The 26,931-nt window shown below is 42.6% G+C and overlaps 1 protein-coding gene across 1 annotated transcript in view; it reads left to right on the forward strand.

Annotated features, from left to right (window-relative positions):
- Window positions 1-26,931, forward strand: part of UMODL1 (uromodulin like 1) — a 75,407-nt gene that overhangs the window by 33,387 nt on the left and 15,089 nt on the right. The window contains exons 5-14 of the mRNA XM_064152571.1: window positions 2,310-2,502; window positions 3,437-3,577; window positions 4,358-4,477; window positions 6,084-6,341; window positions 7,767-7,879; window positions 9,673-9,892; window positions 13,437-13,574; window positions 14,095-14,829; window positions 17,812-17,924; window positions 24,328-24,541. Of these exons, the coding sequence (XP_064008641.1) occupies window positions 2,310-2,502; window positions 3,437-3,577; window positions 4,358-4,477; window positions 6,084-6,341; window positions 7,767-7,879; window positions 9,673-9,892; window positions 13,437-13,574; window positions 14,095-14,829; window positions 17,812-17,924; window positions 24,328-24,541 (2,245 nt within the window). The remainder of the gene's footprint in view (window positions 1-2,309; window positions 2,503-3,436; window positions 3,578-4,357; window positions 4,478-6,083; window positions 6,342-7,766; window positions 7,880-9,672; window positions 9,893-13,436; window positions 13,575-14,094; window positions 14,830-17,811; window positions 17,925-24,327; window positions 24,542-26,931) is intronic.

Raw genomic sequence — 26,931 nt, forward strand, 5'->3', positions numbered from 1 at the left:
AGCTACTCCCCACCCTGCAGTGGTGCAGTGGCAGCTAGATCGAATATTCTTCATCATGTTTATTGCATGCCAGGAAAGGGTTGGCCAGAGTTATGAGACTTGAATTAGATTCTGTAGCCTGTAAGGTTTCCTCTTCCAAGTTTGTGTAGTTTTCCCCCTGGCTTACAGGCAGGGATGCATCCCTTCTGGTTTTTGGTTTGTATGGTTTGTGGGTGGTTTGCATTCTGTTGGTTCTCCTGCTGCTGCATACACCCATGGTATTTTTCTACTGTTTTCTTTTGTGCAATCTGATATCCCTGCAATAGAGTAGTAAATCATCCTTATCTCAACTACCGTCTCTGTCAGGTCCTTTTCCCTCCCATCTGTGTTGGGGAAGGGAGGAGCTTGTGAGAATGGGCTGTATTAATGCAGAACACTCTTCCTCTCCCTGCATGGCAGGTAGGAAGAGTCTGAGACGACCAATGAAAACACAGCCCTAGCAGAGGTCCGAGGCATGCTTGTCAAAGGAGGCTCTGTAGGGAGAACCAAGCTACAAAGCTCAGACAAGCGCTTGCTCTGTACTCTCAGTGGCATTTAGGAAATGGATTGATGAACTAGGACAAAGACCCTCCAGGCCATAAATCAGTGTTGATGCTTTTGTTTAAGAGTGGACAGATTTGATTATTTTGCTTTAAAAAAAAAAAGGCAGTAAAAAAAGAACACACTTAATTGGAGAGGAATACAGAAAACTTGTGTTTAAAGGTGTGCAGGAAAAGATACGGAATGAGTGAGTCCTTAACACCTAATGCAGATATAGCATACATGAGAATTCCCCCAAAACCTTCCCCCCAACCAATCTAAACCCCCAACCCAAGTGCTCATTTTCTCCTCCTGCATTGCCTCCTGTTGGGCCCAAGCAGGCCATGGTTGTGCAGCTCGAAATTTGCTGCTGCAGCTGTGGGCTTGAAGACCACAGGCAGGTTTTACTCCCACAGAGTTAGTACAGATAAGACTCCCTCTGGAGAGCCATAAGGAAGTGAGAGAAAAGAGAAAGATTTGGCTTTGCTGCCCACTTATAAAGTGATAGCAAGATTATGAGATGGAATAACAAAATTACAATTTCTGAGGGTGACCAAGTCCATCCCCTGAGACGGGACTTGTCTCTGTGGTCTTCTTAAGGAAACCTGGGACCCCTCAAATTACCACAACCAGACACATTTTTCTTACTACATATCACCATGCCATAGAGAAAATTATGCTTGGATGTGGCATTTGAAAGGTATCCAAGAGTGCAGGTACCTATTTCCCTCCATTTTTGTTTGTAATCTCCCCCAGTTTCAAGCTGATAATGGGCTAGTAACAAAGGAAACCTTTCACCTGTCTTAAACTAGCACTGATGGGCAGGGGAATACAAGTTGCAGCAATAGCAACTTAAACTAGCACTGATGGGCAGGAGAATACAAGTTGTAGCAATAGCAACTTAAACTAGCACTGATGGGCAGGGGAATACAAGTGGTAGAAATAGCAAGGGGGTGTTGTATGAATTTACTTCTTCCTTCTACTTGAATCTGCCCTTTTCATATGCTAAGAAAGGACATTCTGTTCCTTTCACTCTGTGGAAAGGAGTAGAGAGCCATGGCCTACCAAGACATTTATGTCTTAGGCTAAAACACACTATGGCAAAGTCAAAGACTCAAACGAAGCTTTGCAATGAGCTGCTACTCAGAGGAACCTTTCCAGGCCCTACCTGCTCCACTAACTCATAGTACTCAGCCCACCACTATGTCCCTTTTCTCACTTCTGACACACAGTTGTCAAGACTTGGTCAATCCTGGAATCTTTCTGTGGCTATTAGTCCCAACCTTCTTCTACAGTCTACTGCTTTTCTTCTTTTTTCTTTCTATTTCATTTGCCAGCAGTCTTCTTAGTTGCTTAAAATAAGAAGCTTTAGACAGCTGAACTCTTATGCTGTGTCTAATATATATTCTTTCTATTGAGACTTTGGTGTTTAAGCATTACAAGCCAAAGATAATTTCCCCATAATCTTCCTGGGTTTGCATCCTCCTGCCTAAGCATTTGAGATCTGACATGCAGCTTCACACCTCCCTTAGCTTGTCATTATGATACCATAACTCTTTTTTGAGATGTGGTAGTAATAAGTCACCTTGCATAAATACAGACTTAAAAGTTGCCGCTCTGTTATGGTTTCTGAATTGGTGCTTTCTACACACACGGGATGAAGATATAATTGCAGAAGTTATGCTTCACTGACATACAGCTGTGCTGAGAAAGCAACAAGATTCTGAAGTGTTTGTTCCTCTGTGTTGCAGATTACTGGTGCACTACTGCCCTTGAATGCCTCTGTGCACCATATCCAGAGTAACCCTGCAGAGGTATATGCTGGGACAGTGACCTCTCAGGTTCTCGTTGGACTGCGTCAGGCAGCTCCACTAGTGGAGGTTTCTTCTTCCTTGAAGGACATTGTGAAGCACGTGTATGAAGTGATTGACATAGAAGTGCAAGGTGATTTTTTATAATCCTGTCACAAGGGAAGCCTTTTAGGGTTTCACTCCTCTTGCCTTGGGATTTCATCCATGAATTTGCTTTCAAAAATAGCATACTGAATATTGTAAACGTTGCAAGTACGACCCTAAGTTTTCTGCTGTGGGCTAGAGAGGACTGTCATAATTACTTTGGAGTGAACATTTTGTAGAGAAGGATGTAGTTTAGTGGTCATGGTAGTTGGGTTACGATTGGACTCAATGATCTTAAAGGTCTTTTTCAACCTTTGTGAGTCTATGATTCTCAGATAAAAAAGCAAAGTTGTCCATATTTATAGCACAATCATTAGCTGCATTAAATGGGATCTTAAAAACCAGTGTTTTCTTGCATAGCATGTATGCTCTGTTTTTATGCACATTACTTCTAGTAGCTTGCATGAAACAAGTGCTATTCATAGTCTGTTAATTACTGTAGCACATTACTGCCTACTTCTAAAATGTTAGGTAAATAAATATATTCTGTTTTAATTACTTTAATCTACTTATCACTGTGTAGTTATATGAACATTTTCACTCTTGAAGTGCATCCTCATGCATTGTCGTAGTTTCTTACTCTGGTTAGCTTTTGAAAACTCAGTCCAACTTTCAGTAAAACCACTGGGTAGACCTTCTTGCTGCTGAGATCTCTTAGTGTGGATGACATCCTGCAACTGTAAACAGAAGCAGCCACTGACTTTATGTTCCAAAGAATTGGAGTAAAAATGACAGGGTTATAACTGTTTCTGGGGAAGGGCAGCACTCTGATTTCATTGTACTCATACACATCCAAAACTGCTTCAGCAGAGTTATTGGAGTTTTACACTGTGTTTGCCATGTCCAAGGCTGGGTCTACACATGTTGCAGATCAATTTTGGTGCTGTTGTCAATTTCTGTGCAAGTTATGTTTCTCTTCTCAGATGTCAATGAATGTTCCTATGCTGAATTCAATGCTTGTCCCAAGAAAAATACCTGTGTAAATCTGGAGGGTTATTACATCTGCGCCCCTCAGCATGCACATGTAGATATCATGCAGCACCAGCTCAGCCAAAGAAAAGAAGGTAAGAAACATTCAATCTCACCTTGGAAAATACTGAGAATGCCTCTGCAGGACTCTGTGATCTACTGCAGGAGCCACCTACACGGCAAAGATTTCTGGAGTGTGCAATGCTCCTCCTTCTGCTCTTGGGAGAAGATACTAGATAAACCAGCTGTCAGCTATTTCTGATTGAAATGCTTTGTGCTTATTTAACAGTACCTACTCTTCTACCTCACCCTCAGCTGCCCTCACTCACTTGCCAAACACTTTTGCTTCAGGCCCTGGCTACTTTTCAGAGCAAGTGACTCTGCCAGTACACCACCCTGGCCTCTTGGGGGAATACAATTCATGATGCTATTTATACACAAAGTCTTCATCCCATTTTGAGTGGCTGACTGCAGCCAGGACTCAGTGCTTCTGTTGTCCTGCTCTGGAATATACAGAATCTTCTGCTGAAAGTGGCTTGGGTTTGATGATGGATGAAATAATACTTTGTGGTACAAGTTCAGCAAAATACATGTAGGTGTCAATTAGTCTGGTAATAGGCTTAGAGATAATGAGATATAAAAGGGCTTGCAGATACAATGCTTCAATTAGAAAACAATTTTACAATCCTTTAATCTCAAAACTAAATATAATGTATTACTTTGTGCTTTGGTGGTGTGATAATATATTTCTTTTAATTTCTGTTTCTAAACCTTCTATTACTTTTTCCCAGCTGTGGAAACCTTGAATGGTATTATTTTGGATTTGCTTTGTTAGTAATGGTTTAATTCTTTGATAATGCTATTTTCACCCCTAGGCATGGCAGTATCTACTCCAGGTTCAGCACTGGATCTCATTAACACAAGCAATAGCTCTCTGTCTATAAGCAATTCAAGTCTCTTGTCCTTCACTAACCAATCCTCAGGTGCTGGATGCTGTAAGTAACTTTGGATATAAATGAATATAGTCTTGCTTTTAATTTAGCCATTTTTATATCCTTTTGTCCTGAGGCTAGTTGAGGAACAGGAGAGTGTTGGCAGAAGCTGGTAGTAGTTTTGAGGAGAATCTACCTCTATGGAAGCAGAAAGAGAGAGGTTTCCCCCAAAAGATTGGAGGCTGTGTTGCTGTAAAGTGACTGCTGAAGAACCCATGACTAATGAAGGGAAATGATCTGGAATTGGGCGTGGCTGCACTGGGTTTCTTGAGATACTTGTGCCTGGTGAACCATGCACGTGCAGATCCCATCACAGGGCTTGTGCTGGGTAATCCTGCAGTGTGAGAAGATGCCAGTGAGGGCTGTGCAAGGCTAGCACCACTTGCCCCAGACCCAGCTCACTGCATGTCTCAGGCTTGCCCACAGGAGCTCCTCCTGGCCACAAGCACCATGATGCAGGCCTCTTGTGTTTTGAATCTATGAAGATACTGGTGGGGTACATGAGTAAGGGAGATTGGCTGCAGGTATACTACACTGGAGTCAACCTTTATGAGTATTCTTCTTACACATAATCTGAGGGACTATGATGAAAAGAAACTCCAGTAGACTTGTCTTTATATGGGTGACTTCAGCCTTTTCAGGCAAGATTTATCACAATCCTTTTAACAACATCTTCTTGTGAAAGGAAATAGCTTTGAGTAGTTCTTCACCTAGCTCAGGGAGACACTGGGGATCTTCTTCCATGACTTCCAGTCCAAGCTTCGGATAGAGGAATTAAACCAAAGTGTCTTTAGTGCAGGGACTTTGGAGGTGTTTGGCAGCAAGCATGACTCAGAGTCCTGGAAACAGTTGTATCCTACTGAAACAATTTAAGAAAACACATATTTTTATTAGGCTAACCATTAGCATGAAAGAATTGAAGCTGTGGCAGCAACATGCCATGGTCTCTAAGCTATCATGGGGGCTGATGTTCATCTCACTTGACCTCAGCTGTCGCCAGAGGTGCCTAGTCTGAACGCTCTCTCTCTGGTTAGTGGAGACAGACAGGCTCCTCTGGAGGGTGATTTATCCTGCCCAATTTAGACAATTCCTCCTCTTTCAAGAGAGGAATCATCTCTGAAAGGTCCTCGTCTTTTCCCATTAACTTGACAATGATTGCAGTCGACTAGAGTGATGTCAACAGGTGAAATACTACCTGGGGCTCTGCCCCCAGCCTCTCAGAAGGTGGGATCTGTGTAGGTTTTCCACATGCAGCCTTTGCAGGCAAAGCAAGTGTCAAAGAGTGGAGTACACAGATTCACTATTCCACATGTAATCCTGTTGCTTGAATTTGTATCTCACTGGCTGATTAGTTGAGTTAGTAGAGATTCATCACAAACATGCATAGTAAAAGCAAATGAAAAGCGTAAGCGTCAAATTAGTTACTCTGGTGGGGTGGTTCATAGGTAAGGTGACCTGGTAGTGAAAGCAAGGCAATTTCCCATTCTGATGGAATGCAAAGAGGAGTGTCCCCTATTGATTGCCAAAGTGCTTGTCTGTCATTTAGAATAGCACAATGCTTTAAAGATTAAATGTTCATTTTTCTGTGATGCTTTTCTTGGAACTGCAGTAAATCCCTCAGCAGTTAGAAACCACCGAGTCATCAGTGTCACCAGCAACAGTTTTGAAATGTCCTGGCACGTCACTTCTACTCTGAACCATACTTTCCAAATCCAAGTGTTCAAGGGCAAAGAGACTGTACAAAACCTGAAGACAGAGGAAATGAAAATGGAAGTGTCTCATCTGGAAGCAGGTGTGATGTATTCCGTAGAGGTCAGCTATGAAACCTGTGCAAGCCCCAGCATCTCCCGTCAAAACGTTAAAACAGGTGAGTGGCCTCTTTAAACTAGACATACATTCTCTCTCCCCCCCTCAGTCCATCTCTCTTTCCACTGACCTGCAGCTCAGCAATGATCTATTTGGTTCTCCCTGAATTCTATTTCCCACACTATTCAGCACTTTTTCTCTCCTCTTCCCCAGCATTTACACAACCTGGACAATCAGGCAGCACAGCTCTGGCCTTAAAGCAATGCTGGACCTGGCTCCAGCTATTACAGATATTGGGCTAAGATCAAATATTTTTTGTTTTGTTTTGTTTGCACCTGGCACTGCATTCTACTGCTACCCATCTGCCATCAGGCCCCTTTTTTCCGGGCTGATGGCTGTGGCCACTAAGAAATCCAGTTAACTGATTTATCAAGGGCTCAACTGAGCTAAGAAGAGTGCCCAGAGGAAGGCCAGATTCAGCTTAATATTTGTGAGTGATCAAGATTAAAGGGAATAACAAGGGCTATATTTAAAAACTTGCAGAATGCCTGCATAGTTTTGTTTGACTCACTAGTGATACTAGCTCCTCTAGAGCCTGATGTGTTGATCAAACCTAATTTTGTTTTTCCTTAAATCCTTAAATCATTATTCTTAAATTATTCCCTAAACCTTCAAGCAAATAAAGAAATAAATCTCTCCCCATTTTCTTCAAAATGCAGGCAGTGAACTACTTAATTCTGGCCACAGTTAGAATGCTACTGGTTATGTTTGTCCATAACAGCCTTCCCTTTGATCAGATGTGGGATGACTTCAATTTGACTCAGAAGAAATTACTGCCTTTGTAGAGGGAAAGCAGGATGTCTAATGGTTATGGAAACAGGATGATGAACTTCAAATATGAAGCTGGAGCCCTTGAGAAAAAGAAAAAATTTACAAAGAGCAGTCCAAAGAGTAACAGCCTCAGATTGTTTATATGGGTTAAGATGGTTACAGAATCCTTGGCTCTTGGTTTTGGCTTGTGTGCTCTGTATGTCCTGTGTCAGGTCTTATCAGACAAAGAATTACCATGTGCTGTTTTTTGTTATTATGTTCATTATAAGAATATATTTATTATGCATTCTGCCAAGATCAGGGGAAAAAATTCTGACTAGTGTACCAAAGATGAGCTCTCAGGCAATTCAACTCTGGATGTAACTCAAATGTGGGAGTTACGTAGGGATGTGTTCATAAGGATATGTGTATATCCAGGTCTTATGGAATGTAATTAGGCATCTCTTCATGGATCTGACGTAAATGCATCTCCTCAATGTATGGGAAGTTTGTAGTATAATATTTGCTTTGTTTTCTTGGTTTAGTATCAAACTGTCTCAAAGTTCTTCCCTCCTTGTCCCTCAATCTGCTGGGATGAGGTCTAGGTACATCAGTTTTGATGGAATTGTTTGATTTTCTTCTTTGTCAGTGTGTCTTAGAATATCATGTTTTACAGAAGCCAAGGTATTTGGTGTTACACTGAGAATTCTCAACTACAACTTCACTGAAGATTTCCATAATGCCAGCAGCTCAGCATATGAAGAATTCTCAAGACTGTTACTTACAGAGGTAATGCTAGACTGATATCTGTGAGCAATATTAATCTATCTAGCTATATCTTTATTCATCTATATATTCAATTTAGGATTTATTTAATGTAATAGGGGATTTTATGCTTGTCTGAAATATCCCTTGAAAATCATCATACTATTTCCTGTGACCTTTGTGTATAGTTAAAACAAAATTCAGCTGCCTAGACAGATCAAGCCCTTAGGTTTATAAGCAAAGGAACCAGTAAGAGTTTTCCTCTGCAGAAGAGTAAAGGAATTAAAAATGCAGGCATGCAACAGGGTCTCCTTTCCTTCGATCTTTAGTTTGGCAATAAGCTTATGCTAAATTGACTTGAGGCTTTTTAATGGATTATTGAAATAACATTGCTGGCATTTATTTTAGGGCTGTCTTTTCAATAAATGCCTGACTGCACACAAAGCTCTTTCTTCTTTAAGGAAAGTGACAAATTCAGGCTTTCTTCTCCAGTCCCCTTAATTGCATACACACGTGTAGCCACTTGCCATGATCAGGTGTAACCAACCATAAACAAAACTAGAGTCCTGAAGTCTATTACCAGCTCTCAGCTCCCCTGTCAAATAGAGTGGGGAATGTTTCAGGTGCTGCAATCTCTTACAGTTTTGCTGTAGAGAATAGGGCCAGTACAGAGGAATTGAGATCTCTATCCAAAACAAAACTTTCCCAGAAGTAAAGGGGACTCATAAGCATATATGAATATAAATCCAAGGGGAAAAAACACAGTAATGGAGTTATACTTTCAAAGGCAACACAGAAGAGGCATTTGCTCATGAGAAATTGCAAGCTGAACCACAGTTTTATTTCCCCCAGCTGCAAATGGATTGTCTTTGTTGTGCAGGGTTTTTTTTTGAGTGAATCTTTTCTGCGTGTAATGCAGACTTAACTAGCATCATGGAGTGGGACAGGAAAAATGTTGCCCTTCTTGTTGCTGCCTCTTTGGGCATTTGGGAGCACTACATCCCCCTCTTACTTCCTCTCCCCTCTCTTTTTCTTGCCTCTCAACTCTGATGTGAGCTTAGACCAGGTAAACAACTTGTTTGTAGGAAATTTTTGAGCAAACTCTGACTGAATGGGACAAAGCTGTGTTGATTTATGCACTGCATTGTGTGCTCAAAGGCACATTTTGAGGCATTTATAGAAATAAAAGATCCAAGCAAGATTTCCTGAAATATTCTTTAGCTCTAAAACACGTTGGCAAAGACCAACTTGGATTCATGCAGTTGAGTCTTCCAGAGTGCAGTGGCTATATTCAGATTGCTTGTTGTGACTGGCCCCTGGCCAGTGCTAAGTGTCTGGGGAGGACTGCTAGCTGGTAGTAGTTAAAATCAAGACAGCATTTCCTCCAGCAACAGTGAAGATGACCAAGTTCCAGTGTCTTAGAGTGAGGAAGTGAATGTATCAGAGGTTTGGTCCAAAAAGTTTGTGACACACAGAGCTAACATCGAAGGCCTGATCTGTGTAGACTTAGCCATTTCAGCTCTGGTGCAGGCAAACAAGGGCAGAAGGAGTTCTGGTCCCACGAGCCAAAATGAAATTTGGTTTGGTCAGATGAGTACCATTTTCAGAGGTATCTAGATGCAGCAAGGAGACTCAGACTGCTCTATGCTTCAATAATCTCTGAAAATGACAATTTCTGAAATGTTTTAACCTTTTATTATTATTTTTTAAATACCATTTTCTCCATTGTGCTTGCGTAAATCTTTGAAAAGGTACCACTGTAGTTCAGCCACTCCTGTTTGGTTCCTAACTGCTGATACTTCTCCCCCTCTGCTCAGCTTGAAAATTCATTTCCACCCAACATTTCTGCTTTATACAAATCTGGGAAGCTGAAAGTGGAGATGGAATCCCTGCAAGCTGGAAGCATCATTGCGAAGCTCAGAATCACTGTGCAGGATCCCGAGTTTCCAGTCGATGCCTCCACATTTGCCCCAGTGCTTTCTTACCTACACAATGAATCTACACTTATGGTGGATGAACAAAACTCTGCAGTAGGAGGTAATTTTTTCCCCCAAACAAGAAAATAGGGTTTGTGTTTCCCTGGCGGTGTTCAAGAAAAGATTGGATGCAGCACTTAGTGCCATGGTCTAGTTGAATGGATAGGACTGGGTCATAGGTTGGACTGGATGATCTTGGAGTCTCTTCCAACCTGGTTGATTCTATGATCACACACAGTATCACCAACACTCTTCAAGAAAAGTACTGAAAGAGATAAAGTATTTGGTTTGTTGGAATGACAACCACTATGTGAGGACTCCTCCACGGTCTTTTATCCATAAATCCAGAAGGGGCTGGACAAAAGAGTATTGGCTGTCCCCAGGTACCTGCAGACACTGCTTTCTTCCACTTTTTAAGGAGGAGTAAAGCCCTTGCTTTCCCTATTAATTTTCTTCCCTCTCCTCTTTGTGAGCAGTTGGAAGTTTGCCACATCATTCTAGCACTGAATTGTAGATGGGATTACTGTGGAATATTTGTAGCCTCCAGATAGTTTTGTGTTTCGAGGCTCTGGGGCTGTATTTGGGCCAGAGTTTAAGAAACCTGACATCTTTGCTATAGAAGGCCATCCTGAGAAATCCCCAAGTGTCCTCTCAGTGAACAGGAAAAAAGAATCACACATGTAATTTATGTTCAACTAGGCTTTTGTTTGTTCATCAGTAATCATCATTTTTGTCTTTGAAGGACTAGGTTCTGGGTTTGGTTTTCACAGCTGGCAGAGCCAGCCAGTCAGAAAGTTGACAAAGCCAAGAGGATGAGTTATTCTGCTGTATTGAGCACTTAAAAGCTCATTTACTGTGATCTGGAGTTGTAGAGTTTGCAGGAGATAAGGAGAACAGAACAAGGGAAAAAAGCACAAGAGACAAATTTCACCTGAAGCCCACAAATATCACAGTGGTAATATTGCATGGTGCAGATATATGTCAAAATGCATTAAAATGTTATTGATCTTGGGACTGAAAGAGTGGGGAAGAAGAAAGCAATAGCTCTGGAGTGTTGTTTTAATTATAGATAAACAGCTGGCTTCCAGTAGCACAGTAGTACAGCCAACTCCTCCACTCCTCCTTAGGGATGAGGAAAATAGGCCTATTTCTTATCTCTGTCCAAACAAGCATCTGTTTGACATGAGTTTCCTAAGGTCAGATGTGGAAAATAAGGTAAAGGTGTGCAGCACATGAAGGAAAGATTTGTATAATGGGCTGTTTTGATTCCTGGTCCCCAAGAACACTTTGACAATAAGCCCACACAGATTCTCTTGCACCAATGGAGCAATGCCACCTGGGTCCTCTGTGGAGCATAGATATGATCTAAAGGCTACATGCTTGGTTTAGCAACAGTGGCAGAGCAGAGAATTCAACTTTGACACAGCAAGGATGAAAAGTTGGAAGGGATAGCACAACTCTAGGGAGTGGAGAAGCTGCACCTCTCTTTGAAGGCTCATAAATGATGAGGTTTACTGCCATGATGAATAGAGACAGTAAAATTTCTGTCTGTTGCATGAAGCATGGTAAGAAAAGAGAAGGCAGTGTGTGCTGAGTCAGGCCCAAGATCCATCTAGCACAATACCATGTCCTCAGTAGCAGCCAGGAGCCTGATCCTAGAGAAGCAAGCATGGACAGTACTGCTCGCTGATACTGTTTTAGTCCCCAACTGTTTTCATTTCCAGGACTTGCTGAATCCAAGGAGATATCTTTGAGTTTCTCCTACGTGGGTTCATGCAAACCTTTGTCATCTGCAACACCTTTAGGCAAGGAATTTCACAGATTTTTGCCCATTATATGTACCTCTTATGGTTATAAAGCATAATTGGAGCAAACACCAAAGTGCTTTTTAAAAACTGTTCGAGTAGGAGTGTTTGTTGAGGTGTGTTTAGAGGGAAGACAGATGGCAAACATGAAAGGCCAGAGAGATGTCAGGAGTGCAGATAGAGCACAGAGCACCTTGGCTAAGATGTAACGGCTGTAGAGAAAATAAGTGCAGCCTGCGTGTATGTGCATGGGTGATGTGCTAGTGCCCCTGGGCACTGAGAAGAGTGATTTGGCCTGATGCATGATTGAACGTGGCCATCAGAGGTGAAAGAATTTGCTTGAAAAGCAGTGCTAAGTGATGAGAAAGGAAACCCTCAGAGACAAGGGAGCCAGTGAATCTAAGTTATTTGGCAATTAGCATCGGAGCATCTCTCAGATGGTATTTGAAGCCATCAAGATTTCATAGCTCAGTAAGGCATTAATGAGAGCACTTATATTGCTGGTGCTTTAGTCAATGGTGCATACTTCTGTTTTCCTGATAAGCGGCTTAGGCTGTAGCATAATAGGCAGAGGCTGGCCCTAGACATATGACATTGTCTAGTGGAAACGATCGTGGATAAAACAATTATATGGTGATAAAGAAAGTAAAGAGACTTTAGATATTATCTGGAAGGGAATAAAAGGGGAAGGCTGGCTGTAAGCAGAAAGATGAAGGCATATATGGGTATGTACACACCTGCTCAACACTTTCTGTTTCTAAAATGGCGCTTCTTTCATTTTGGAGCAATGATCGTGGTGATCTCATCACGTCTGCAGGATGAGCACTTAAGACAATGCATTGTTCAAAGCAATTTTTATAGCCTCTGGTCAGAATTGTTTGTCCAAAGACAGTTTTCAGTCTAGTATTCTGCTCTCCCTAAGGCAGTGAAGGCGTATGCCCAAGGGAGAGCACACAAGAGAGGGCTCACATGGGATTCACTGAGATGACTCCTGTCCAAAGCATTAACTCAGCCTTTGCTTGTTTGCTGGAACAGGGTGTGAATGCTAATATGAGACTCATGATCTAAATCCCTTAAAAGTGAAGAGACTCAGCAATAAAATAGATCTATAACTCCATGAAACAAGCATCTAACTGGCTCACACCAGCTGTAATGAGACATGAGGAACATCCTTAAAACATATTAGTGCATTGATGAACCAGGATTTCTTGTCTGAGACTACCACAGAGTCACAGTTTCAGTGTTGCCTTTGAAAAGAAATCTTTTATAAAAAGCATTTTTGCTCTCAGCACTTCCTCTGTTGAGAGCTGAAGACTGCTTCTCGTGGGAGTTACTTGCACGTATCCTTTATTTGAAGCAGAAGATTATTTGGATTAACTCTCTGTTTACTATTCTCTCTACTGGTAGCTAGTGGTAACAGATCTATTCATTATCTGGTGTAGCTGGAGGTACTGTATGCAGAACTTTGTATAATGTATGCTTTTGATATAGCTCTAGTACAAACCTGCAACATGACTTTTTTAATTTCAAATAAGTGTTTGCTTTAAAAAATACATTAAAAAGTCTTTACCTATAGAAAATACTTTTCAGAGTACAAGAACAAGATTTTTATGTGAGAAAATAACAACACAGATAGTGTTGCGTATTACTCAGAGCTTGGCTGTCATGTAAACTATGAAAAAAGAAGGCCACACTCATAAATTCCAAAGGACTGAAGAAAGGACTGCTTTATGATTCTTTCTATCTGAAAGCAGCCAGAAGGGAGGCTGTCTGACTGATGTTCTGACTTTGGTCTTACAGACTGGGATGAATGTGCTTCTCACACCGAGAATGACTGCTCTGTGTTTGCAGAGTGTATCAATTTGATGGGCTCATACCTGTGCAGATGCAAGACAACCATGGATACTAATCCATCCCGACCTGGAAGAAACTGTGAGGGTGAGCAAAAGACTGACCTGTAGTTTCCATAAGCTGTGAAAGGTTGGAAGAAATTGTAGATGTTTGCTCTCCTTCTACTGCAACCATTTACATAGCAGACAATGTGTATATAGGTGCCACTCTGCAGTCTCTGGGTGAAAGAGCAGACACAGTCTGCCTCTAAGCATGAAGATGAACTTTATATATATCTTAAGATGAAGTCTGACTGCTAGAGCAACATGAGGTGTGCTTTTTCCTCTTTTGGTATATCTGCAATGGATTTCCTCCCAGTAAATTGATTCATGGCCTGCCAGACAGAAGAGGAGAGCCAGGAATCAAATCTGTACTTTTATGTTGGCACAAAATAGGTTCAACACCATAAAAATCATGTAAGCTATAATGTGGTAATGAAAAATCCAAGACCTATCTGAAACACTATTGGATATGACTTGAGCAGTCTCAGTCACACTTTCAGGTCAGACCCTGATACCTCCTCACCCCATTTGGGGACCCACTTCATTGTGTATTTGCTGTGTTGCAGGTGAGATTGTGGACCCTCTCACTGAAACAATGGCTCCTGAAATAACAAACAGCACAGCAATTTCTCCAAAAGAAGTAAGCCCTGTAGGCCATGCTTCCCCTGCCACCACTGAGATAGTGGCTGCTGTAGACTCTGAGATGACTACTGCCATACATGGCCCTGTCACACTGCCCCTGGATGACAAGCAGGTGTCTCACAGTCATTCTCCCACCATTGCTCCTGCAGCTTCTTGGAAAGAAGGTCTAACACCAGAGATGGACTTTGGCAGCAACAGTACTCCCAGAGCTGCAGGACTCACAACCAGTACGGAACTGGCCATGAGTACAGAGCAGCAGGAGTCTGTAAGTCCATCACAGCAAAGCTCTATGGCAGAGGCTTCTCCCAGTGCATCACAGCCAGTGTCTGCCATCACAAATGCACTCATAGGCACAGCTGATCCAGAGCAACTCAGTACACCATCACTGGTGTTTCTGAATCAAACAGCCCCTGCTAACACCAGAAGTCACAAAGCTTTTGATGTGCCTAAAGCCAGCTCTCAAAGTGGCCCCAGTACAGCTCTGCCACCCACAGGGGGTGCTGGTATTCCCACCCTCAATGCCACTCTCACAGCATATGTAGAGATGGAAAGAGAGAACAACTCTTGGTCTGAGACATACTCTGCAGCTCTGGAGTCACAAACATTGTCAAGCACCTCTCAAGCTCCCATCCCAACTCCAGGCCCAGCCACGGACCGCAGTGAGTATGCATACAGCAGGGACATGCATGCACGGTGATTTGGCTGTAAGAGAAGCAAAGCCTCACTAACAATTGGGAGAGATGCACAGCTGGAGTCTGTGATTTGGGGTGAAGGCATCTGCAACTGTTTTTTTTACTGTCAAAATAATTTTCTTGAGAAAGTTGGCACTTTTTAAATGAATCAGCACATCTTGGTTTCTCCTGCATATTCTGGCACCAGAGTGGCACAGCAGCAGCTGCCTACAGTTACCTTAGAGACTGGGGAAGGCAAATGACCTGCTTTCCTATTTCTTTCAGCAAAGGATGGATTAGACAAGAGTCTTGCAAATCCCTTGTGAAACAGGAGCTGTGTGGAAACCTGTGAGCCACTTTCTCAAGAGCAATAATTGAGAATAGTTAGGCTGACAAACAAGGGCTTAATCTGTTTGGGTTTGTGAAGATGTATGGTTGCTAATTAGAGGATTTTTATGTTGGTTAGAGCTGAGTCATAGCTCAAGGTTGGAACCAGAATTGTTCTTCAAATTACTGCTTTGTTTGGGACAGGAACACTGCTGTGTCTCTCCAGCACTAAATACACCTTTTCTTTAGTGTGTTAGTAAATGATACCTATTTCAGTTTTGATTCTGCCTGTTGTGCCCTCCATATGTCTCTGACCCCAAGTTGCACTCCCCTCTGCAGTTTTCTCTTCCCATCTCCTATTATCTCCTGTTCCTAGCAGTTTCCAGTCATCCAACCCCACCTCAGGTTCTCCATCGTTCCTTTCTCCCTGGAAAACTTTTTTCATCTGTGTAAGGCCAGCTCTGCTGCTACTTCAGCCTCTCTTGGACCACCAGTGCCACAATGCCACTTCTCTAGTCCTGCTAAGCTTTGGGCAGCTGTACTAACGTTCCTTTTCAGCTTTTGTCTTATCTTTTCTTCACTCTATGGATCATGGGTGAGACCTGGGAACAGAGCTGGGCAAATAACTGATTTTGGACCTCAGTGGTGAAATGGAGGAAACAATTAATGTTGCCCCCTTTCAATGAAGGGAAGAGCTAATAAAGGTGGGGTTTGGTTTTGTTGTTTTTAAAGAAGAAAATAATAAATGTTCATTAAGAAAAAATCTAAATAGCTAAATTTAACTGACAAAACACAAAAAATTGTTTTCTTTCAGTTGGAAAATGCAAATTGAAGAATTCTGTACAAACAAGTTCAGTTTACAACAGCTTGTTTTCTTTTCCTGATTAAGCAAATATTCAGCAAGTGCTTTTCCTGAGAATAAAGCTTGTGAAGAAATTATGCCTGGAACAAGAGGAAGAGCTGCTGTAATGGTACCTCATAGCTCAGGGCAGGAAATTCAGAGGGAAAAAAAATCCATGTTTGAAATTTAATATTTAGCTCCTCCCTGTGGCAACATCTCTGACCTGGAGGGCCAGCCTCACCCATTCCTTCACAGTCAGTTGTGGATTTTAAATACTGATTGGGTTTTTGTTTTCCCTTCTCACCATCAGATAAGTGAATGTGGTTTATCTCCTAAATACTTATGTTCATATGACAGGAAAAGCCACAACACAAAGCAAGCCCAAACCCTTTGATCTGACTGATGGTGGTAAGGGTTCTTTTGAGATCACAGAATGTTAGGGTCTGGAAGAGACCTCCAGAGAACATTGAGTCCAACTGCTCTGCCAAAGCAGGATCACTTAAGGTAGGCCACATGGGAACGTGTCCATGCTGGCTTTGAAAGTCTCCAGAGACTCCACAATGCCTCTGGGCAGCCTGTTCCAGGGATCAGAAGAGTCTTGAGATAAAGGAAGCCTGCTTGGGTGCCTTGCTTTAAGCAGGTATGGCTTTCTTCCCTCCCTTGCAAACTTTTTCTTGATGACTCTTTCTTTCCCTCTAGTACCTGTCACAGTTCAAAGGATTACTGTCTCTAGTGTGAACAGCACCAACTTCAATGTGACACGGTCAACAGAGTATGCTGCTTTTCAATTCTTGCTGTTTCAGAAAAAGCAGCCAACTTAGAAGACTAAAATTCAGTATAGGAGTCTGACAACCTCAGAGCTGGAACCCAGTGTCTTATGTATTGTTGAAATCTGTGTAGGGAGGAAAGCAAATTGGTAGACCAGAAAATAAAGACTGATACTGATTCAGAAACAATTTTAAACAGAATCCCTAGCTAGATGATAGAGTTCTTGAAGTCTTTGGGGAAGACTCTCCTGTATTCATATAAAACATTGAAGTACTTGGTCTTGGTATGCTAGGAGTGATGATCTGTAGCAGTTAGAAGGCAGTGTGAAGATGGTTGACTGGCAATGGTCATGGTATTAGGTGATGGCAGTCAGCTTGCCTGGCTAGTCACTAAAAGGAAGGGTATGATTCGTGTCTTGAGAAGCCTTTTCTCTCCTGATTGTGATCATCTTCAGTGTCTGCAGTAACGATGCCAAAACCAGTGATACAGAGAAATGACCTAAACCATTTGAGACCACCTTAATGTGATTCAGCAGGCACAGCTTGGAGGAACATGCACCCCACTAGGGTTCATCTTATCTTACCATAGCTGTCTAAAGAGTAGATGTCTCAGGCAACTGTCTAGCTTTCCCCTGAAATTGAAGGGAGGACCTTAGTGTTGCAACGATTTGCTCTCTGGAGGGACTGGTGTCACCCCACTTCACATAGAGGTTGCTGGGACAGGTAGCTGAGCCTAGGAGCACAATTCAAGTGTCTGAACATAGCCATTAACTTACATTTCAGATGCCCCAGAGCATCCTAGACAGAGCAGGCAGATACAAGACCTATAGGATGTCAGTGCCCTTCTGGATAGTCATATGGGGTCAGAGAGAGCAGGCTAAGGTGCTGAATACTGAGGTATTTTGGGTTTTGGCTGCATTTTGGAGGCCTGGCATTTGACTGTTATGAGTTGATACATACCCCCTGTGGCCAGGAATACCAGGGTCTGTCACACACTTTTCTATGTAATTAAATTGTCTTTTTCTTACTTTGCAGCTGTCCAGAAGCTTAGTGGCACAGTACGGATAACAAATGTGAAATTCTCTTCGGGCTTTAGCAATACAAGCAGTGAGGAGTACCAGACTTTCGCACAGCTCTTTGTTGATGAAGTAAGTGACTAAGAAGGACATGACACTTTTTCACATGAAGGCTGTATGCCATGTGCATCCCTTGACACACATGTAAGGTTTGAGTTTCTCTGAGTATCTGCTGGATGAGCATGCAGCTGTGTGTTAGACTGAGACCAGAATTTGGGTATTCTCTAGTGCTTCCATTTCCTCTGCTTCTCATACCCGATTATACTGGCTTGCTCATTTCCTTCCAGGGGTGTGATGAGAACTTAATGGATATTTGCAAAGTGCTCTGAGATCCTTGCCCCACAGAGCAGTATATTAATGAACTGGATGATTAATACTACCCTTTGTTATAGTACATAAGGTTGACATTTCTTATAACTGTCATAGTTTTTGTAGTCTTGTATCTGGAAAGGGAGTGGTTTCTTGATAGGCAACCTCTGCCCTCACTTCTAATTAGAGTGCAGGATATCAATGCACACTGCAATATCAGCTGTGCTTTTAATGGTCTGATAACTCTCAAGCACTGCCTGTGACAGCATTGCTCTCCCAGTTTCTCAGTGAATTTATCAGATATGTTTTTTCCTGCTGGTGTTTGCTGAAATACACCTGTGCCTGAAAAACTGCTGCTTATGCTGGGCTGCCTTACTGCCTTCCATATATCCCCTTAACTGTCAGTTTTCAAAGGCCTTGATAGCTGTGGTGCTGAATCCATTGCTGACAACTGTACGAATTTTCAAACCTTGCAGAGGCCTCCCCAGACCCTCACTGTGTACAGAGCTACAGCCTGTCAATGACACACAGCTGTCCACAGCGGGTGCACTGGGAGCAGTGTGCATTCAGGCAGAGGTCAGGCCAGCACAGGGTTAGAGACAACTGCAAGGAGGGGAAAGTGTGACCCAGTTTAGCTGTGCATGATGTTTTCTTGGATATCAAATATGTTTCCCACTGATCGTTACTGGTTTGCACCTTTTGGGATGTGTTAGTGGAGCACAGCTTTCTTGGAGCTGTTCTGGCCCCAAGCTGTCACATCAGAAAAACAGTCCCAAAATAGGAGTGACATGATTAGCAAAGGGAAAAGGGAGCAATTCTCCACTGACCTCACTCTCGTTCAGTGCCACTCTCTGCCTGAGGCTGTTTTGCAATAGCATGGTATTGAAATGGACTAAATGGAATATATTTTCTTCAGTCATTCATGGATACAAATACATTTGGAAATTTTGTAACATAATTACTAAAGCAAGCAACCAAAGTAAGGGTTTGTGTCAGTTTCACCCAGTTCTTAAAGTTTCAGGCAGAAAGTGATCACTTGTGACTATAAGGAAGTAATTTCTTCTCCCAGTGCATTGGTTTTGTGGATCAGCTGGTGAGATTTGTTAGTGTTGATTCCTTTCACCTCTCAGCTACTCTCTGTAGGCTATTGTTGCATTAGCTACTGATACAGCAAAATGTGATGCAATTGTTTTATCACAAATGTTGTCTTTCTAGAAAAATGCAGCTTAGGATAACAGAAAGATCTCCATATTTTTGTTTCTGGTTATAAGGGACAGAAATCCATAGATTCATAGAATGGTTTGGCAAGGACTTTAAAAGATCATCTACTTCCAACGCCCTTGCAATGGGCAGGGACACCTTCCACTAGATGGGGCTCAAAGCCTCATCCAACCTGGCCTTGAACTCCTCCAAGGAGGAGGCATCCACAACCTCCCTGGGCAACTGCTTTCTGTCTCTTACCAGCCTTACTGTAAAGAATTTCCTCCTAATAGCCAGTCTAAGAATTTCCTCCTAATAGCCTCACTTTAAAATAAGTGAGGAAGATTTCATGGGGTTTAAAAGCACTCTCAGTTAAATAAACTTTGCCAGAGATTTTTTTTAATTTCTTTGGAGTCACCATCTACAATTCAGAGGATTTATAAATCCTAATGTGTGTAATGTACTTTAATGCAGAGCTACCCGAGCCCTTAAGTGCCATGTGATTAAATTGTCAGCACATCCTTTAAATGATGTGTAGGTGAGAATGAGGTAAAAACTTGATATAACAACTTGCACTCTCATTTTCTAGGCCTATTGTCACCATCATCCATGCAATGCAACTGAAAAACAACATATCTAAAGAGTACTTTAATCTACTTGGTTTTTGCTTAGCCTGCCTTTTGCATTACTCAATAAAAGCACCATGGCAGCTAGGATTTATCCTCAAGGAAGTGAATCAGGAAAACAAAAGTTTTGAATCTAAAATGTACTCACTGAGGCACATTAAATCCCTAAGAATAAGAAGTTGTTTTGAATGTGGGTGTCTTAACTAACAAAAATTGGGAAACTTATCAAAGTGACCCCCTCATTTGGAAGTGGCATAGCCTTTGTTTGATGTAGCTTAATGTACTTAAAATAGCTGCAGCTAAAGCATTCTGAATGTGGAATTAGTGTTGATACAGGGATTAAGGCAGTTTCATTATTCCACTGTAATTTCACCCTTTTTGTTAGTTGAGTTATCTGCAACTTGGGATGTCAGAGCTGTTGGTGATGGTGGCTGTGTGTTCTAGTACCTTCTCTCTGAAGGTGCAGCCAAAGCATGCACAGTGGGGAGATATTTTTTCCCTCTTTGAGTGAAAAAAAAAACAGGCTTCATGCAAGTTTTTGTTCAAATTAATGTGGCTTTTACTTATTTCCAGTTTCCTGACTGCCAGTACATTCCCTGCTCTCCTGGCCACAGAAGATCCTGTACAGGTACCAACAACAGCAGCAACAAGCTGCTGACATTTTGCCTGGGACCTATGAAGTAGTCCCAGAAATCCTAGAAAACATGCCACAATCACACATAGGGTGAGCCTGGATGCCTGGCTCGGCCACTTCCCTTTTGCTTAAGAAACCTCTTGGCCTTCCCTGTCCTGTTAAGTAGATTTTAGCATATCTTCCATCTGGCTCTGAACATGAACTTTATCTGCCTCCTGTTTTGGCCTGGGCAATGGACATTCCCTTCCCTCGATGCTGCTGTTAATTTTGCTCACGTTTTCTTCCTTTCTTGTGGCTCTTCATTTCTGAAATGTTCACTCTTTCTTTTCTAGTTCCATTTAATAAACCATCATTTTGATAACCTAGGGTGTGGCTCTGGTTACGCTATCGCCTAGCCGCCTGGATAAAGGGGTTTTTACTGCCACCTAGTGGCTAAATGCGAGTACTGCCAACATCTCCTGACACCTGGGCGCTGAGTCCTGCTGTGTGTGGAAAACTATGAATAAGGTCAGGAAGGAGACAAAAACCCAAACAAACCAGACAAAAATAAATAAATAAAATGTCCCAAGCCCCAGGTAAAAAGCAGCGATAAAACAAAATCTTCGGAATACGTGAGAAGGGAGTATGGTTGAACTCGAGAATGAGCTTAAAGATGTTACAGAAGTATGTATTTGGTGTCCAGGAGTTCAGATAAAAACTATGAGAGATGAAAATTCAGAACTAGCTTCCAACTTTTCAGTACATTCTTGTGAAACAGCAGAAAAAGAGAGGAGAAAGGACACAAGAGCCCCCTTGCTTGGTGAAACAGAAGGTTTGGGGACTGACAAGAACAGTCTATGGTCTACTCAGGCTTTCGTAGGGAAATGAGCTATTTCCATCCTCCTGGCTCTTCCAGTATGCCCCAAGGGTCACTGCAAGGTTTGCTGGATGGGACTTCCAGGAGCACGGGAGCCCTTTCCAAGTGCACACAAGGGCTTTGCTCCGTGCCATGTCACCTTGCCACCAAGGGCAAGCAACACACATCAACTCTGATCACCCAGAAAAGGGCTGCAGCTTTCCTGCAGAATCTGGGGCCAGCTTCAGAGCTGGATAGCATGTAGCAGGCAAGTAAGTAAAGACTGCATGGCACACAGGCTTGGCACATAGGTGTGCAAAAACTGTAATCACCTGGGAGAATCCAGCACAAAATGCACAAACTCTGTGCCTTGACTTTTACCTAGGCTGTTCTTCATAGGACTCACCACCTGCCCCAAGAGCATCACTAATATAAACTTGGCCTTACACTCATGGCTGAAATCCAGCCCTGCTACTCCACATACTTCCTGTAGAAGATGTGTAGAGGAAGAAGGGGTTGGAGGTGACTGTAGCCTAGCCTTCACCTGCCCCCTTAATTTTCTGGAAATTTGAGCTAGGGAAGGAAGTGAGTGATGTATCCTAAAGAGAGGGCCTGAAGCAAAGTGAGGTGCTGGAAAAGAGGTGCAAATAGAGTGTGCAGGGCCAAGTAATGCTTGCCTGGCCTTTATGGTGCAGTTGCTCTGCTGCTCTTGCATTCCTCTCTGCTGGCATCTCCTGGGAGACTGACAGCCTCTGGAGGGTGAAAGCAATGAGCAAGTGTGCCAGAAATCACCAAAATTCAGGTGTTTCTGTGTCTGTTTTCATCTCTCTGTGTCCAGCATTGAAGCTAGTGGCAAGGAGGGCATACAATTTGTCTTTCACATGCTGCCAGGTCTTACTGCAGTGTCCTGTTGCACTGTTGCTGGCAGCTTGCAGGTGCAATTTTAATATATTAGTTCAGAACAACCTATACTACCTGCCTGGTCCAAGCTTGAAAGTTATGTCCCATGTTTTCTGTTGCTACACTTTCTGTTTATAAGTGTAGAAGAATATAAAAAGGCTTCCCAGACACACATGAGAGATATTAAGAAACACAGAGGATCTGTGAGCATCCCCTGGAGGAAATGAGAGAATACACAATTCTAATAGAAAAATGCAGGACCCTGATGGATGGTAGAACATAGCCTGAGCTTATCCTGGCCTTGTGTCTTCAGGTATGTGCTCTGCCTGCCTTGTGGTTAGATACTGGTGCAAGATGTGGCACACAGATCTCTGTGTGTGCTGTTTTCGTTTGGAACATGCAAGTAGGCAGGGACTCCTCTGCAATGTTATTGAGCCTCTTGTCTGGGCCTGCTTCTCCTGTGGCTAGTGCTGGACCTAGAGATGATGGGGAATGGTGCTGCAAATGCCAGTGCTGTTATATGTCCCACACAGGGCTCCTGCCTATATCCAGATGCCCTACACCATGGGCTGCTCTCCTCTGAGAGATGTTCCCATGAATGCCTGCACTCCAGAGGTACCCAGCCTTGGAGAACAGACAGGGAAGAGGTCAAATACACACTCTGTCTCTTTGAGAGGGGTTGGTGTCTCTATCTGGGTTGGATGGTAAAGAGGCTGAGCAGTTTAGCTGGTGCAAAGCCTAACACAGGGCTGTGTTTTCCTATCTCACAGAAAGCTGACCATCCTGCTCTCCAGTGTGGTGAAGGAGACAACTTCTAGGGCTATCATGACTGAGGCTCAGTGTGCTTTGAAAAGGGTGGCATTTTCTTAGGTCACTAGAGAAGTCCAAGGTTACTGTGTGCAAACTGAATGTTTATTTTATCGATTTCTGCAGACAGACCTAAGTTCAGCTGTGGTTTGGTGTTGCAAAACTTCGAGGGTGACTGTTCCTGTTCAGAATGCTTCAGAGCCATTTCCTAGTCCAGCTCTTGGAATCCTGGAGGAGGATTATGATCTAGGAATATGTGCCCTGATGATAGTCAGAATTTGCAGAAAAAAGGTCAGATGCTCCTTGGGGAGGACTTTAATGAACTGTTTCTGAAATCAGACTGAGGACTAGTATGACAAGAGGTTGAATTGTGTGGCAGTGCTGAAGAAAGGAAACATATTTCTGCTTTCTTTATCTTGATTTAAAAGGCATTTAAAAAGAGGCTTTAGTTGCTTGGCTGTGATGAGAAATCACCTGTCAAGAAAGACTTGAGGATGTTCTGCTCTAAACTGTAATGTACCTGAGCTGAGGGAGCTCTCAGAGACAAATATGCATAGTCAGGAGACATTTCCACCTCCATTGTTGCTCCTTGTATTGGGTTGCCCAATCTCCCTGTAGTTATTTTGAGAGGTGGAACATGCAATCCTTGAGGCATAGGAAGTTTCATGTAAACATGAGGAGGAATTTTGTCACTGTGAGGGTGACAGAACAGTGGAACAGGCTGCCCAGTGGGGTTGTGGAATCTCCCTCTCTAGAGATAATAAAAATCTGTCTGGATGTGTTCCTGTGTGATATGGTATAGGTGATCCTGCTCTGGCAGGGGGTTGGACTGAATTATCTTTCGAGGTCACTTCCAGCCCCTGACATTCTGTGATTCTGTGACTCTTCCTCCAAGTCTTCTTCTTCCCTTAGTGTCACCAGAGGCATGGATCTGTGCCAAATGACAGAGAAGGTCTTAATTGCTTAGCTTATTTAATGCTCAAGGTTAAATATATACCATATCCATCTGCTACTGTAGAATGGAAGCATAAAGCAAATGGTCAATTCTTTCTGCTTCTCTCCAGAGTACAAATCACAGTGCTCTCTTTGGGCAGTGTGCAAAGCCCAAAATGTAATTTTGCTCTATCTGTCCATCTCCATGTGCATTTTTTTTTTTAATTTCAGGTACATAAATCTCTTCCTCTTGAGGTTGTTCAGCAGATGGATGCTGGTCTAATTAAAGTGAGGATAATGGGTATTACTAATGGGAGCACAGTGGTAAGTTTCAATTTACTGATTGCAGGAGATATGGATATCTACTACATCATCACCACTTTTCATGATGCCTTTGAACACAGCTCCTATTTCACAGTTGACAAGAACAGTCTCTCCATAAACGGTAAGGAGCAGCTTGTATCCCAATAATACTTCAGAAGGAGGAAGATGATAAAGTCTATTATTAATCTGTATGTTTTTGAGGTGAAAGTATCTGTAAAAACAGATGGGTGAAAAGCCATTTTCTCAGCTTATATCGCTCCTGCTTATCCATCCAATCAGCTGTTTCAGAGAATATCAAAAGATGAAATATGATGTGAGGTACTCCTTATCTAAAAGGACAAATCCAACTCATCTTTTTATCTATAGCTAGCATGAGTTTTCTAGTGACAAAGCTATGGAGATATTACAGTGGTCACAAACAGAGGGTTTTGTAAATTACCAGTGGAAACAGGTCCCTGTACACAGACATAACTAACTCTGTTTAAAATAATTGTGCAACTAATTACCCTCTACTTTGCACTGATAATTTGCATGAGATAGAATTCTCAAAAAAACAAGTAAATGAACATGATTTTTTCTGCACCGGGAGTATGCATTTTCCTTACATGATGGAGTGTGTCCAGAGAAGGGCTGTGAGGGTAATCAAAGGCCTGGAGCACCTCTCCTGTGAAGACAGACTGAGAGAGTTGGGGCTGTTCAGTCTGGAAAAAAGAAGGCTCCAAGGAGACCTTATTGTGGCTTTCTAGTATCTGAAGGGGGCCTACAAAAAATCTGGTGAGGGACTTTTTTAGTGATCAGGTAGTGGTAGGACTAGGAGGGATGGAGCAAGACTAGAAGTGGGTAGATTCAGATTGGATGTTAGGAAGAAGTTCTTCACCATGAGGGCATTGAGACACTGGAACAGGTTGCCCAAGGAGGTGGTGGAAGCCACATCCCTGGAAGTTTTTAAGACCAGGCTCTGAGCAACCTGTTCTACTGCAAGGTGTCACTGCCCATGGCAGGGGGGTTGAACTGGAAGACCTTTGAGGTCCCTTCCAGCTCCAACAGTTCTGTGATGCTGTGGGTCAGAAGTTCAGAAGAAAGTTCACACTTTACTGAGACCAACATAGTGTCTGTTTGTACAACTTCCTTAAGCTGGTAAGGAGAAACACTTGTCTTCTGACTAACTGCTGTTGAATCATGTTTCATAGGTCAATGTGTCACTTCTGAAAAAAAAACAAAACACAACTTCTGTATCCTTGTCCAATGAATATTGCTGTAAGCTGTCACTTAGAATCCCATGCAAAATGACTTCAGAAACATGTATGTGGCCTGCCCTCTACATCCTCTTTGTAAACCTTGCAGCTGTGAACCTGGAAAGTTACACCTCCTGTTAATTAGTAAGGTCACAGCTATTTTGTGGTAGTGCTTTGTACAGTGTATGTCCACCTCCAACCTGTGCTGAAACAAATGGTTTGCTTCAGGGATGGGTCCCCAGAGAGCAGGTGGTTAGTGCTGCTTTCTAAGTCCCACCTATGTTGGGACATCTTTATTTGCACAGGTACAAGCAGACCTGAGGAATAGAAAGGGAATTAAAGCATATTTTTTCTTTCAAAAGTGGAAATTTTAGCTAGGTGAAGTTAAGCAAGCAACTAGACTGCAGCAAGCTCACACAAGCATCCTGCTTAACTATTCCTAGGCATTTGCTGATCATATCCTCAGGAGTTTGAAATGAGGGAAGCAGCTAAGGAAGCTTGTTGGGTTAGAAACACCCCTTGGGCCATTGATCAGTTTAAGAGGAGAAGAGCTGTGCAGCAGGGTGTCTGCATTTCATAGCATTTTAGAGTAATTTAGTTTGGAAAAGGTCATGCTATTAGCCTAGCATGGCCAAGTCCACTACTAAATCACATCCTAAGTGCTGTATCTATGTATTTAAATACTTCCAGGGGTGGTAGCTCCTTCATTTCCCTGAGCAGCTTATTCTAGTTCTCGATAACTCTTTTGGTGAAAATATTCTTTTTCTAATGCCCAACCTAAACCTCCCTTGGTGCAAACTGAGGTGGTTTCCTCTTGTCCTGCCACTTGCTATTTGAGAGAAGAGAATAATCCCCACCTTAACACAAGCTCCTTTTATCTTGTTGTGTGGAGTGGTAAGGTCTTCCCTAAGGTCTTCCCTAAGCCTCCTTTTCTCCAGACTAAACAACCTAATTCCTCTCAGCTGCACCTCATAAGACTTGTTTTCTAGATCCTTCACCAGCCTCGTTGCTCTTCTTTGAACACTCTCCAGCACCACAATGTCCTTCCTGTAGTGAGGGGCCCAAAACTGAACACAATATTTGAGGTGCAGCCTCACCAGTGCTGAGTATAGAGGCATGATCACTTCCCTAGTCTTGCTCACTGTGTTATTTCTGACACAGGCCAGGATGCTGTTGGCACGCTTCTGGCTCATGTTCATCCAACTATTGACCAACAACCCTAAGTTCTTTTTCACTAGGCAGTTTTTAAACCACTCTTCTCCAAGCCTTTAGTGTT

This window comes from Pogoniulus pusillus, chromosome 12, assembly GCF_015220805.1.
Source record: "Pogoniulus pusillus isolate bPogPus1 chromosome 12, bPogPus1.pri, whole genome shotgun sequence".
Taxonomy (NCBI): domain Eukaryota; kingdom Metazoa; phylum Chordata; class Aves; order Piciformes; family Lybiidae; genus Pogoniulus; species Pogoniulus pusillus.